This window comes from Dasypus novemcinctus, chromosome 3 (assembly GCF_030445035.2).
Source record: "Dasypus novemcinctus isolate mDasNov1 chromosome 3, mDasNov1.1.hap2, whole genome shotgun sequence".
In the NCBI taxonomy this organism is placed as follows: Eukaryota; Metazoa; Chordata; class Mammalia; order Cingulata; family Dasypodidae; genus Dasypus; species Dasypus novemcinctus.
Window position 1 is genome coordinate 19,039,602 of NC_080675.1, and position 15,885 is coordinate 19,055,486.

General features: G+C 38.0%; 1 protein-coding gene across 9 annotated transcripts in view; it reads left to right on the forward strand.

The window, feature by feature from the left end:
• Positions 1–15,885, forward strand: part of PTPN21 (protein tyrosine phosphatase non-receptor type 21) — a 108,493-nt gene that overhangs the window by 13,722 nt on the left and 78,886 nt on the right. For all 9 annotated transcript variants that reach the window (XM_058292651.2, XM_071213735.1, XM_058292671.1 and 6 more), the window contains exon 3: positions 13,800–13,969. In XM_058292651.2, coding sequence (XP_058148634.1) covers positions 13,800–13,969 — 170 coding nt within the window. The remainder of the gene's footprint in view (positions 1–13,799; positions 13,970–15,885) is intronic.

The following is a 15,885-nucleotide window of genomic DNA, read 5'->3' on the forward strand; positions in this document are numbered from 1 at the left end:
TGGGAAGAGGCACAGCACACTTATTATCTGGCGACTCCATTTTTCAGTGAATTTTCCTTCAGGCTATTTCCATTTTCTTTTTCATCATGAAAATTTGTTTGCTAATTGGAGTATTGTACTGAGAATGTACTGGAAAAAAAATGAGAGATGTCATTCTTAAGTTAGCCTGTAGGTTCCATTCACAGCTATATGCTGAGAATTAAGTGTATTAGGATAGTCACCATACCACTGCTTTACTTCATCCCAGAGTTTGGTGTGAATTATCTAGAAAATACCCTGCACTTTCCTTCAGCTGTAGTTTGCATTAACAGGTAAGATTCATGTTGCGCATGTTTGATTTGACTGTATTATTATTGCTTGCAGTATATTTTGAAATCAAATTTATATATGAATAGTGACGTAAGGAAAAGAACACTAAAATTACATTTTACATTGATAATAGAAGAAAATCATGTTCAATATTGTGGCAGTTTGATAGTATTTATGAATTCCAAAAAGGAGATATTGATTATGTTTGTAAACTGGTTTGTTCCTCTGGGCTTGATACCCCTTTCACTGTAGTAAATTTAGAGGTTTCACTTTTACTTTATTAAAATTAAGATTAGGATTTTTATTTGATCATGTCATTAGGGCATGCAGGATTGAGTCCCTGCCCCCTTCATGAGGATGAAACAGACTGTCACATGGAAGTAGATACACAGAGAAGCAGATACACAGGAGAAGAACACAGAGGAGTAGAGATGGCTCCATAGACATGGCAGAGGCCCCGGAAAGAGAGATGTGCCCTACAGCCTATACAAATATAAAGTATGGTGTTAGCTCTCTTTATTTGTAGGGTGTCTGTTATTCACTAATAAAGAACAGGTTTCACTGTTACTGCTGCGCAGGCTGGGACAGCTAGTTAGTGATAGTCTCCAACTAGAACTCAGGTCTTCTGACTCCTGGTTCAGCATTTTTTCCTCAACAACACACTTTTTCCACTGAGCCATGGTCATTTTTCTGAAAGAAAATAAGCCGAATGTTGGTATTTTCTATTAATTTGCTATAAGCAAACAAATAACAACAACAAAAGGAAAAATAAAAACAAGGAAGGAAAAGAGTTACCAAAGACAGAACCCTGTTAGTGGAGGAAATATTTATTTAAATGTAGCATTTCTCCTATTAAAGATGTGATATGAAATTGTATACTGTTTATGGGGACTTGAAAACTATGATAAGTGCTAGTGATGGACAAACCCTTATTATGCATGAGACACTCTTCTAAGTGCTTTAACTGTTTTTGCTTATTTTGATCCTCACAACAATCCTATGAGGGAGGCACTGTAATCATTGCCTCCATCTTACAGATGGGTAAGCTGAGACAAAAAGTGTTAAGGAACTTGCTCCTGGTTGCATGGCAGTTGTGAAATCTTGGGCATGTGACAGGCAGCCTGCCAAGGAGCTGGTGGCCTGAAGGACAGCTTTACATAGAGCAGCCTCCCAAATCTGATGGGAATTGCTTTAAGTACTTTGGAGATATGTCTTGCATTTATTTTTATCATTGCAATTTATTATTTTGCTTGAAATTGTGATTTTGAAGTCACATTAGGCAAAGAAAGATAAGCATGAAAAGAAATAGGAATCAAATTAGAGAGCAAGACACCTGTTGGGAATTGCTGTCATGCTTGGGGCAGAGCTGTTTGATAGGAAGCCTTTCATGAGCTTGCTCCTTGGCAGTGGTGGAGGTATCAGGCGGATGAAATATACACTAGGAGAGTTCCCTGCGAAGGGATTTTCCAAAGCAGTATCTGGTTGCACTGCCTTTTAGGGGGCTTCTAGAGTCAGAATCAGTAGCTGAGCCAGAAACAATGTAGAGCTAGTAAGTCCGTTGAAGTGCTGGCCGCCATCATTGGTGGGCGTAGATCACTGCAATTAAACTGCAGAGTGTACAGGTATATTTAGTGGTTGCTGTGGCAGCTAACACCACAGAAATATTTCCATTCTATGATCTGTGAATTACGGGCATGGGGACAGGGCCACTATGCATTGTCATTCCTTTTTTTTTTTTAATCTATAATGAATTTATTGTCTTACGAAAATCATTGTCTAGAAATAAGGGAATATAAGAAAAGATATTTGCAGTCAGGTGTCTGGTGGTCAACAGCCAGTACAATTCATAAAGGGGGAAAAATCAAAGATTTCAAACCCACATGACAAATTCTTCCTAACAGATGTTACAGCTTTTAACTCAAAATGTCTGTGTTTTCAAGCACATTGCAGAGGATTGAGGATTTATAATTAACACTGATGCACTGTCACTGAATGTTTATAATACCACTTTGACTAGAGAGGTACATGATATGAAGGCAGTCAAAACTTAATACATTAAATTGTTATAGAGGCAAATAATACATTTAACATTGTCTTAGTACTGTAGGTCTAAGGCACTTTCTGTAATGTCAGTTTGCTCAACTATCAACCCAAAAGAGAATGCTAAATGTTCACTCTAACACTGTCCAAAGGGAAGGGAAAAGAAAGAATGAAAAAGGATGCACATCCACTGGCATGTCAACATTCAGGCAGATGGCATCTGTTCTCGAGGTTCTGAAAACCCCATTTAAATTCCTCTTCTGCATGTCATAATCTGTTGTTTAACCTTTGTGTCCATTTTTTTTTTCATTGAGACATTCATCATTGTGTTCTTTGAATATAGGAAAATTGGATATAGGATAATGACTATAGGGTAACTCCTATTGCCCTGATAGCATGGACATATTCATGGCCAGTTCATCCCCTTCTACTTTGAAATATAATGAAAATATCTTGTGCATTTTACAATAGCGTGTCTTAGAATAAAATGTAACTGGTATTACGGTATGTAAGCAGTTAAGAAGCATGACTTGGATAATTCTGACTTATGCACCTTTACTTAATTAGGTATCCAAGGTCCATTGGTGTATATGAAGAATATAGTTAAAGAGAAAGTCCATTAACACTGGAAATGTGGCCCTGGTTAACTGGATCTTTATATTATTAAGAAAAAAGGGGAAATGCTTTTCTATAATAAAAGAAGGACACAGATTTACTAATTTCTGGAGCATTTGTGTATATGGAAGAAAAATTTGCTTTAACTAGAAAATTGCCTTGTAAATACGTAGAGGGAAAAATTTCTTTCATATATTATGAAACCAGATTTATAAACTTTGATTAATGAAGAAAACAATGATAGCTTTTAATAACAGAAGTATAGAAGTTCCTTCATGTGCATCTCTTTAGGATTTCAACAACAAAAGTAATTTCCTTGATTTTATAACCCTAACATCTTTCTTGGTAAAACTAATTTAAAAACATTGCAGGGTTTGTTTTTTAAAACTGTGTTAAGTGTTAAGATATTGGAAGATATATCTGATAATATTCCTCCAGCCAAAGAAATGAACTTTGAATAGATTAATTGTTAAAATGTATTAAAGCCCACATTTGCTTAGATTTCTAAAATCCTTTAATTCCCTTTATCTGTATATGTCCACTCCCCCACCTGCCCTCTACTTCATATGTTTCTGTGTAGCAGTGAAGAACTATAATTGTGACCTGACAAAAATGAATGTCAGAAAAAGAAGCAACTATTCCTAAAAATACTCATGTCAGTTCTTTTCCTCCTTGTACTGTGCAATTGGTACTTCTAAAAATATGATTCACACTACTCAGTATCTATGATGAAACTAAGATAGGAAAGAATACTAAGACTTGAGTTCAGGAAAACATTAAAAAATGTTTTCCCTGTGAATTGAAGCCTAAACACTGGAATATAGGCTGGCTGAATTAGATTGAGGTTGTCTTTGTACTATCTTCTCAACAAAAAAAGAAAGCTTGCCATTTATCATTTGCCCTAAAACATAAGTATTAATATACTTGTAGATTAAGCTAATAGACAAGGCCAAAAAGACCCACATTTAGAAGATTTGAATATAGAGAAAAGTCTGACTGGCTAATTCATATATTGGAATGGGAAGTATAAGAAACAGTCCTGTGGTATGATAAACTGATTAAAATGAGTGGAGAAAGGAGACCTTGGTTTACATTCAGTAACTCTGGTCCTAAACAAAATGACTTTTTATGTGGCAGTTCAAAACAGGGTACAAATAACCTTTGCTGTGCCAATGCTCTGTACAGTGGTGTTTCAGCTATCTCCGTTATTCTTCCATAGTAGAATGGGTATACTGAAATTTCCCATTTAATCCTAAAAAACTCTTTTAAAAACTGGGTGATATCCCCCGCCCCCGCAAGATGGCTCCCTCATCTGTTTGCTTGCTGTTTTTGCGCATTGTCTGCTTGTTGTTTTTATGCAGTGTCTACTTGTTGTCTTTAGGAGGCACTGGAAACCAAACCTGGGACCTCCCATGTGGGAGGCAGGTGCCCAACTGCTTGAGCCACATCTATACCTAGGGTGATATTGTTTTAATTAATCCTAATAATTGACTATCTGTCTCCACAGCACTTATCTGTATCTGGCGTACCATATATATACTTATTTGTCTTTTTCCCCCTGCTAGAATGTAAGCTATGTGAGGGTAGGACAGTGTTTGACACACTAGTAGTTGCTCAATCAATATTCTGAGTGGGTTGACGAATCTTTCTGATATTAGTCCATTTTTCTTAAAGTGCAGTATATTATCCTTTTTGAAGAATTATCTTACTGTATTTCAGGGTCATTGTTTTCTTTAGCATCTTATTGTCCAGGACAAAAAATAAAAAAAGATATGAGTAGTTCATCTTTGTAGATAGTGATCCTAATCCATGCCTTGACATTCTTCTTTCAATAAATCCCTAAAATTGGCTCTTTTCCTGAGAGAAGTGAATGGTACAACAATAAATAATCTGGCCCTTAGGAGTTCAGTTTGATAAAAGTTTCTTTATAATTAGAAGACCAAGATAGGCGTTTGGTTATTTTCTTGGGTCCTCATTTATATGTAATAGACGATAGTGATATTGTGTATTATCATCTTGGCTGTGTAGACTAAGGACAGAAGAAAGTAGTTTAAAATTAAACAGAAAAGCAAGATATACTGCCTGTTTTGCAAAAATGTGACCCCATGCTATCTCTCCATGGGAAAGAGTGAAGAAGTGAGATATTCATTATTTATGGCAGCTCTGTGAAGAGGTGAGCTCCAGACTTTGAATTAGGTGAATACTTTTAACTACCCCTGTTAAATGATCTCTGCCTGGGCTAAGCTTTATCTAGTGCTATCTCCTTTCATCACTTTCCTCTGTCTCCTTTCATCTCCTGACTACTCCCTAGTCTAAGAAAGGCATCAGGAGAAAATGATATTTGCAATTTTATATGGGATTAACTTTTATCAAACTCAGTGCATCAGTGACTTTGAAAAAACCCACCAGCCAACTTGTGTGTTCCTCTGCTTGGCTTTAAAAATAGCACAACTGAAAATCTTGAATTAATTAAATGAGAAATAACTTGGGGATTAGGATAGGGTTTACATTCTGACAGGATTTGGACCTGCTTATAACTGGTGTCTCCTGAGAGGACTGTGAATTGTGACACTGGCCCTTTTACCTAAGCTCAAAAATTTGTAAATTATCTTTTCCTCTAAACAAAAAGCTTGATTATAAAATCACCTTGTTACCAAAGTAAACATCATTTAAGGGAAGTCGGGAAACGGACTTTGGCCCAGTGGTTAGGGCGTCCGTCTACCATATGGGAGGTCCACGGTTCAAACCCCGGGCCTCCTCGACCCGTGTGGAGCTGGCCAGGCGCAGTGCTGATGCGCGCAAGGAGTGCCGTGCCACGCAAGGGTGTCCCCCGCGTGGGGGAGCCCCCACGCGCAAGGAGTGCGCCCGTGAGGAAAGCCGCCCAGCGTGAAAAGAAAGTGCAGCCTGCCCAGGAATGGCGCCGCCCACACTTCCTGTGCCGCTGACGACAACAGAAGCGGACAAAAGAAACAAGAGCAGACAAAGAAACAAGACGCAACAAATAGACACCAAGAACAGACAACCAGGGGAGGGGGGGAAATTGAATAAATAAATAAATCTTTAAAAAAAAAAAAAAAAAAAAAAGGGAAGTCAACCATGTGTCTGAAAAGAAGCTAAGTTCTGTGTAACTTTTGTTTTCATTGTAGTTTACCCAGCAGACACAGGCATCTGTACGATTTTAGGGTAGTAACTATGAAACTTTTAAACAACTAGGAAGACGTCATTGGGGGAGTGAATGTGGCTCAAGCTATTGGGCATCTGCCTCCCATATGAGAGTTTCTGGTTCGGTTCCTAGTGTTTCCTAACGAAGACAAGTTGCAATGAGCCGTGAGTGGAAGTGACTCAAGTGGTAGAGCACTTGCCTGCCACATGGGAGGTCCCGGGTTTGGTTCCTGGTGCCTCCTGAGGAAGATGAGCAGACACAACTTGCAGACAGACAAGGGAGCCATCTTGGGAGGTGGGTGGAGGAATAAAAAATATAAAATAATTTTAAAAAACTTATTAAGAAATCATGAATGACATTGAAGTTATTCTTATGTGTTTGTTCAGAACAAAATAGAAAGGGAGAAAGTAAACCTATCTGACAATGAAGGATTTTCACAAAAATCTATTGTAGTGTAATTGAGAATCGATCTAGGGAATGCTAGTAGAATCAGGAATTTGAGGCTACTGTAAGATTGAGTTTCCTGTGGGTCAAGTTGGTGAAGGTTTTTTTTTAGTTCAGCTTTTTTGGTTACTAGTGAGATTAGACAGCTGTGGAAAAGGAAAGCTATGTGGAGGTACAGTTTCTTATCAGGAAGTTTTGAGAAGGGTGAAAAGGAGAGATGGGAAGTATGCATGGAAAAGCAAATAATTGAAGGGCTATCTAGAGAAGTGGCTCAACTGATAGAGCATCCGCCTACCATATGGGAGGCCCAGAGTTCGGTCCCAGGGCCTCCTGACCCGTGTGGTGACATGGCCCATGCACAGTGCTGTCATGTGCAAGGAGTGCCATGCCACCCAGGGGTGTCCCTTGCATAGGCGAGCACCACATGCAAGGAGTGTGACCTGCAAGGAGAGCAGCTCCGCGTGAAGAAAGCACGGCCTGCCCAGGAGTAGTGCCGCACATATGGAGAGCTGACACAGCAAGATGATGGGACAAAAAAAGCGACACAGGGACGTGGTTGTGGCTAACTGATAGAGCATCTGCCTACCATATGGAGGGTCCAGGGTTCAATACCCAGGGCCTCCTGACCCGTGTGGTGAGCTGTCCCATGTGCAGTGCTGCCATGCACAAGGAGTGCCGTGCCACACGGGTGTTCCCCGCCTAGGGGTACCCCACGTGCAAGGAGTGTGCCCCTCAAGGAGAGCCGCTCCATGTGAAAAAAGCACAGCCCACCCAGGAGTGGCACTTCACACAAGGAGAGCTGACGCAGCAAGATGATGCAACAAAAAAAGTGACACAGTTTCCGGGTGCCCCCTGACAAGAATGCAAGCGGACATAGAAGAACACACAGCGAATGGACACAGAGAACAGACAAGGGGGGAAAGGGGAGAGAAATAAATAAAATAAATGTTAAAAAAAAAAAGCGATACAGTTTCCTGGTGCCACATATCAGGAATGCGGGTGGACACAGAAGAACACACAGCGAATGGACACAGAGAACAGACAAGGGGGTGGAAGGGGAGAGAAGTAAAAAAAAAGGCCTGGCTAGGGAAAACTTTTATTTTGAGCTCCCATGTGGGAAGCTGGTGCTCAACCACCGAGCCACTTCAGTGCCCCTAAGTTCGTTTTATCATTTGTTTTGCTTGTTGTTTGTTTTTAGGAGGCACCAGGGACCTAACCTGGGACTTCCCCTGTAGGAAGCAGGCACTCAACTGATTGAGCCACATCTGCCTGCCTAGGGAAAACTTTTATTACAATGAAACCAAGCCCATAAATAATACCAGAGCAGGCATAACCCAGAAGATTTGGACTCAGGGAAGAGAAGACAATGCTAGTCTGGGAAGATACCCTAGACCAAGTAAAGGGTGATAGCAGTTGAAATTTAAGGCATACAGGGGCCTGTCTATATAAAAGTCTCTGTATTTCTTAAACAAATATACAAACAAAAAGGTTCTGCTATATCCTGACTTTAGGTAAAGAAGGAATTAGTTTGACTATTATTTGCATTTTTATTTTCAAGGAAGAAGCATGCCTGACTCAAGTTTTTTTCCATTTTCTGTTATGCCCGAAAAGATCTTAACTCTTAAATTTATGTACTCATAAATACAGTGAGTGCTTTTCTGTTTTATCAGCACAATTATAACCTACAAAGTACCGCCACTTTTTGCGGAGGCGGAGTAGGTGCTATTTTCCTTATTAGGTAACTGAGACTCAGTGAAGAAGTGACTTATCCAAGAGCTAGTGAGTAGTTGAGCCTGAACTCGGATGTCAGGCCTTTCACCTGCCAGTCTAGTGCTCTTGCGCTACCCTATGCCAGTGGCAGCTATTGGAATTGCAGGTACAGGGCCCTAGAGGAAATAATTGACTTTTATGTTACTAGGCAAACCTCAAAAACATAAACAACAGCAGATACCAAACAGCAAAAATGGAAATGTCCTTCACATTTGGCTTTGAAAAATATACTTGAATTTATGAGTAAAGTAGTGAAACCACAATGAAATTGATCAGAGTTCTCTAAAGCTGTATATAAACTAAGTGATTTTCCTGATCATCTTTGGGACATGAAGCTATCCTCACAACTGACTTTGCCTAATAACCAAGGCTCACTTCTTTGCCCAAAAAATTGTTCTGAATGCCTATATTTTAACAGATATATATTTATATTTAGAGAAGCTGTGAACTTACAAAACAATCATGCTTAATGTGCAGAATTCCCATATAGCACCCCTCCACCAATACCTTACATTGTTGTGGAACATTTCCCACAATTATGAGAGAACATTATTGCACTATTACCACTAACTATGGTCTATAGTGTACATTTGGTATATTTTTTCTTACCCCCCCCCCCCATTATTAACACAGTACCTTATTTGATATTGGTACAAGAATATTACAGTATTGCTGTTAACTATAGTTGAGCACCTGCTTCCCACATGGATCAGTTACGGTGCCTACTAAGAACAAACAAGCAAGCATACAAACAAATAAACTCAGGGGAGCTGATGTGGATCAGTGGTTGAGCACCAGCTTACTACATACAAGGTTTTGGTTCAATCCCTGGCCCCGGTAACTTAAAAAAAAAAAAAAAAAAAAGCCTCCTAAGAAAGATAAAGTTCTCATTGTTCAGAAACGTATTTTGCCTATTTTCCATTCTTTAATTATGTTCAGAAAGTTGAGGTTGCCAGGTAATTGTCAACTTTACAAAGTCTGGACCTAGTTATAGATATTTGAAAGTAGAAAATTTAATTAACTCATGACTAAACTCATCTATTTTCTGTCTCAGTTTTTTTCTTAGATTTTTTTTTTTTTAAACATTTATTTCTTTCCCCTTCCCCGCCTCCCTCCCCAGTCGTCTGCTCCCTGTGTCTATTCACTGTGTGTTCTTCTGTGTCCGCTTGTGTTCTTGTCAGCAGCACCCGGAATTTGTGTCTTGTTTTATTGCATCATCTTGCTGCAGTAGCTCTCTGTGTGTGCAGCACCATTCCTGGTCAGGCTGCACTTTTTTTGTGTTGGACTGCTCTCCTTATGGGGCGCACTCCTTGCACGTGGGGCTGCCCTATGTGGGGGACACCCCTGTGTGGCACGGCGTTGTGCATCAGCACTGCATGTGGGCCCTGGGTTTGAACCTTGGACTTCTCATGTGGTAGGTGGACTCTCTATCCATCGGGCCAAATTCACTTCTCTAGACTTTTTTCTAATGAACTTAATTTGATGTATTTAACAATTTAAAAATAAAGTTTTATAATTCTGTACTTGATTTTAATTATGACTATTTCTGATGTTTTCTTTTGGTTTTTTGAGTGGGTCTTAAATACTTTGGAAAGTTAATTATCCAGGTTTGAAGATTGTTAGCCAAGACAAACCAAAGAAATGGACTTAACAGAAACTTCTTTGCCTGATAAAAATTTAATCCCAACATTTTGTTACTCAAACCCCACTTATCCACTTTTAGAAACAAATGAATTATAATTATACAATCTCATGGCATCAGAAATGGTTGCTTGATTATGTTTGCTTAGAAATTCTAAGTGTTAAATCCAAGGATTATAATGTTATGAGATTCTAGTTACATACATGTATATAAACATGTCTGGCAGCACATTTTGGATATTCCTACATAAAAGTATTTGATAACAAATTTGATTTTGGCTAGCCTTAATCACTTAAGGTAGAGCTTGAACAGAAGGGCAGTGCATATATGTTTACTACTACATAAAATGGGTCAATGTTCAAATGTGCAACATCTTAGACTCTTCTTTCTTTAAAATAGCTAATCAACAAATGGCTTGCTGAATTCACCATTCTTTTCAGCTGTTGTACAATTAGATAAATTCTTTCCTACTTCTTTCTAAGGTATATGATGTATGAAAAACTAATTATAAAATTTCGCAAATGTATTTATCTCTCTCAATTTGGTTTTCTATCCCTATGTGGCATGAGTAATACATGTATTGCTAAAGTAAATAAATTATACACATTTTAAAAGTTAATTTCTATGAGAATGTGCCATTAAAAATAATGCTAGGAGATTATTCAAGTGTTTTGTTGCATTTAATCGTGATCAGTTCACAAAAGATATAACTATAAGTTATACAGGAAACCTGTAGTATTAGAATTCTGTTTAAATTGTTATATTTAATGCTCAAGTCCAGCTGTATTTAGAGGAAAAAGTAATGTATACAAAGGGTATTTTTAAGACCTTTTAATTGTGGTTAAAAATGACATCCTTTTATAACCAATGACCTTGGACTTAATGTGGGGCTTTCTGCATTTTTGACAAAAATGTTAATGTTCATAGAAGTAAATGCAGGGAAGTGGACTTGGCCCAATGGATAGGATGTCCGCCCACCACTTGGGAGGTACGGGGTTCAAACCCCAGGCCTCCTTGACCCGTGTGGAGCTGGCCTATGCACAGTGCTGAGGCGCGCAAGTAGTGCCGTGCCACGCAGGGGTGTCCCCCATGTAGGGGAGCCTCATGCGCAAGGAGTGTGCCCGGTAAGGAGAGCCACCCAGCGCGAAAGAAATGCAGCCTGCCCAAGAATGGTGCTGCACACGCGGAGAGCTGACATAGCAAGATGACGCGACAAAAAGAAACACGGATTCCTGGTGTCACAGATAAGAATAGAAGAGGTCACAGAAGAACACACAACCAATGGACACAGAGAGCAGACAGCTGGGGGAGGGGGAGGAAGGGGAGAGAAATAAATAAAAAATAAATCTTAAAAAAAAAAAATGCAGAGTAGTAGTATGTTTAGTCCAGAAATTTGTGTTTTAAAATGGAACACAAAACATACAACTAACAGAAATGTATGTATTGAGAGCAACCCAAATAAAATGTAAGCAATTAGAAAAGTTTTTCAGAGGGGTTAATAATCGATTTTGATGGTGTTTGACAAATAGGTGAGACTAAAATTTTAAAAATATATAGTGGTTTTCTAGTTGCAAAATGCATTCACATAGTTTCCCTTCCCTAACCCGCATTCAGTCTTTGTGATGAAATTGTGAGAGAGGTATTAACTTATTCTACAACTGAGAAAGTTGCACTGGGCTAATTGAGTTGCCCAATTCACGTAACTGGTAAGTGGCAGTGCTGGAAATCAAACCCAGGGCTTCAGACTTTAAGCATTGTGTTCTTTTTTTAAACTAGATTTTTCTTTTCTGGAAGTTACAGTTTAAGAGAAGGGAAAGGAATAGTATCTCTTTTCCATAAACGTGATATGTATTCTGTCCTTGCAGATAAAATGTAATTTGTTTTATAAATGTAATCATAGCTTCAAAAAATATGTAACAGTAGGACTCAGACTTTCTGCTACTTTAAATTGTTTTGATTTTCAAAAATTGATTTCTTGTAGCTTTTCTCAAGGATAGATTTGTTATGTGACTTTCTCCTGCTTAAAGAGGAAGGGACAGGGTAGCAGATGTAGCTCAAGTGGTTGAGTGCCTGCTTCCCATGTACAAGGTCCTGGGTTCAATTTCCAGTACCTCCTTAAAAAAAAAAAAGGGACAGTCTAGTGAAGTATAATGGTTCTCAGACTTTAATGAAAATAATTTTCCAAGAGGTTTAATAGCTCGTGAGTAGGGCCAGAAATCTCTCCAGGTAATTCTGATGGAGGTGGTCCAGAGACAATACATAGAAAAGCACTGACTGTGATGATCAACACTGAAATGTCTACTTGATAGGGTAGTGGTGAAGATTTAATCCACAATATACTTAAAGTACTTGGAACAGAACTTGGTACATGGTAAATGTTCAAAATATTCCATTCATATGTGATAGCCTGGGTAGCAATTAAGAAGCAAAGTGTTCTTTCTTTCAGCAAAGTGTTTACTGAATTCCTATGTTATTCTAGGAGCTTTGTGGATATAAAGGGAAAATGGACGTTTTCCCCATGCTTGAGTTTATTTGATTGATAGACTCATTTTAAAGCTGAAGTTCCTTCGTAAAATATTTTAACAATAAGGATGCAGATAAAAAAGTATAAGATAAAGGCATGTTTGAATAATTACCCTTTTTCCTTCAAATTAAAAATTCATTTTTTATTTGAGCGAGGATTACAGGTCAAATAACTAGCTTGAATATTATGTCTCAGTTTCATTGGTGATAGTCTAGAGCTGTACTATCCAATATAAGAGCAGTTAGCCACATGTGGCTATTTAAACTTAAGTCAATTGAAATTAAAAAGCTTTAAAAATTTATTTCCTCAGTTGCACTAGCAACTTTTCAAGTGCTCAGTAATAACATGTGGCAGTGGCTCTGTATGCACAGTGCAGATATAGAATGTTTCCATCATAGGAAGTTCTATTTGACAGTGTTGTTCTAGAATCTAAACTACAAACAGTGATTTTTCAATTGTTGATTTTGAGATAAATATTAGCAGTGGCCCAAGGCTGTCATTTCAACTACTGGAATATTAAGTACATTAATACACTTTCAGGTTGATTAGGTCCAGTGCAAATATTGTTTTACCTTAGTGGTTTCACTACACAGCAAGTAAGATATAAATGCTAATATTTGAGCTTCTGAGTAATACACTTTAGTTTGCTGCTTTAGCTTTTCTCCTGTGTGTGTCTGTATGTTGAGTTCACCTCAATACCATTACAGTTGTTTTAAATTTGTATCTAGTAAACTTTAGGGGGCAAAGAAGAATTGAGATTGCATCTGGTGCTACTAGAATTTATAATGCTTATGTGAAATAATTCATTTATAGAAGCCAAATTTGAGAGTAATGAAAAGTTGGATTAATACTGTTTAGTCAGAATTCTACTTGGTAGAAGCCCAGTTACGCTTATTTTAAAAATATTATCATAAATTTAGTTTTGATTTTGCTAATTTATATGTAAACATAATAGTTTTCAATATGTTGGATTTTTTGTTGAAACCTGTATGAGGAAAAGTTGAATAACACCCACTACATTCTGATGTTAAGGTCAATGTATATAACAATATGAATGCATTTTTGTGTAGAGTTCAAGAAGTAGGTGCCTCTGAGTCCTGATCATGAATATCTAGATATAGACAGGTTTTGCTTCTTTAAATTTATTTTTCACGTTTTCCTATTGTCCTTTTCTGAGAACAGTCAATAGGAGACTGCTACCACTTGGTTCCAGGTCATGGATTTGCTCAATTAAAGTAGTCAAAATCCTTTTGTACGTTACTGCCTCCTTCAGTGACCTTCCCTCTTTCCAGATCACTTACTTCAGCCTCTGGTACTACAACAAGCAGAATCAGCGCCGGTGGGTGGATTTGGAGAAACCTCTAAAGAAGCAGCTGGATAAATATGCGTTGGAGCCTACTGTCTATTTTGGAGTGGTGTTTTATGTGCCTTCGGTTTCACAGCTGCAGCAGGAGATTACCAGGTGAGAAAGAACATGCCGCTTGTTTTTAGAAAATAATCTAGCGAGATTAAAAAAGTGAAACTGTTGAAGTCAGAAGATAAGACTAAAACTTTGCCCTCGTGCTCCAATCTTTAGCCACAATACTACATGGAGGTTCTGGTATGTGGTTATGTCAGAGTGTTTTACTGTGTGCTGCATTAGTTACGGGTTTACTGGGCTCATAGGAATGACTAAAGGGAAAAACTATGTTTTTACCCTGGCTACGAACTCTCCTTGCAGTGATGTCGCCTGTAAAAAAAAAAAAATTTGTTTTTGGTTTTTTTTTGAGATACTGGGGCCAGGGATTGAGCCTTGGACCTTGTATGTGGGAAGCCAGCACTCAATCACATCAGCTCCCCTGAATTGCTTTTTTTGTTTGTTTGCTTGTTGTTTGTTTGTTTGTTTTTGGAGGCATCAGGAACCAAACCTGGGTCCTCCCATGTGGAAAGCAGATGTTCAACTTCTTTAGCTGCATCCGCTCCTCTGTAAAAATTTTTTAACAAATTAATTTTATTGATAGATATTAATAAAGCATACACTTAATCCAAAGTGTATAGTCAGTGGTATTTGGTATTATACTAAATAGTTGTGCATTCATTACCTCAGTCATAACAGTAGAACATTTTCATTATTTCAATATGTAATGTTTTCATTTTCTTGTTTCTGATGCTTTGTAACAATGAAATGAGAGATTAAAAGGAAAAATCAGTCACAAATTCTGTGTTCATTCCTTAAAGAAATTTGTGAAAGTGTTCTTATAGTTCTCTGTCTCCAGTAGCTATATTTTTTAGACTATTGGGGGTAGGAGTCTAGGGGTGGGGAGATAGGCATTTAAGATAAGATTTTGACCAATAAGTGGTGTTCTTAAGCAGGATAAAATTCGAAAGGGAAGATATTAAGAAGCAGGAGCTAGGTGTTCTTTTTTTTCTCAAAGGCAAACAAAACAAAAACAATGGATTACTGTTTAGATTCTTGAGCCTGCTTTTCAAAGTTCTCCATCATCTACCACTATCTTATTTTTTGAACCTGATTTAACATTACTTTTGAGACTGGCTGGACTATTTCCAGGCTGAACATGCCTCATGCCTTTCCATCTTTGTGTCCTAGATCTTTCCCTCATATTTATGCACAGTAATCCTATTCATCTTCTGAATTGTACTTCAGAAGACATCTCCTTCATGAAGCCTTCTGTGACATAACCTCCTTCCCTCCATGCTGGAATGAAATTTGCCTTCTCTGGATTATCCTAGAATTTGTTTATACTTGTATTAGGATGGCAATTGCCATGGCCTTTCATTATGGTTATTTGTGTACATGTCTCATCTCTTTTCTAGATTTTTAAATCCATGTTTTCTTTAGCTTTACTTTTCCCACAATACCTAACAGAATGTCCTGCATATAGTAGTCACCTGGGACTGCTCCTTGTTTGTGAAATGGTGTTTTTTAAATACTGAGTTTGTTAGTTAATTATTGGAAGAACCAGGATCATGTGGTAGGAATAAACATGTACTGACTGTAAAATAGGTCTAAGATATGAATATTGAAGAGAGATGTGGAAGCCAAGAGAAAAAAAAATGAGCTGATCTTTTTGACTCATTTATCTAAACATTTATTGAAGATATTATCTCATCTGAGCTAGGAACTATTTCAGTTAGTGTGGGAGATGAATACCTGAGTGAATATGCTTTAATCCTACCCTGGAGGAGTTGCTCATGGTGTAGTGGAACTGGCAGTCCATGTAAATAAATAATTTTAGTATATTATGATAAATGCTTTAATTGAAGAACTGAATTCCATGGGTAGGGGTTGGGAAACATGAACAGGGAAGCTGGCTTTTCAAATGACTTTAGAAGAAATTTTCTAGATAGAAGGAACAACAGCTTGGGCAAAGCATTAGG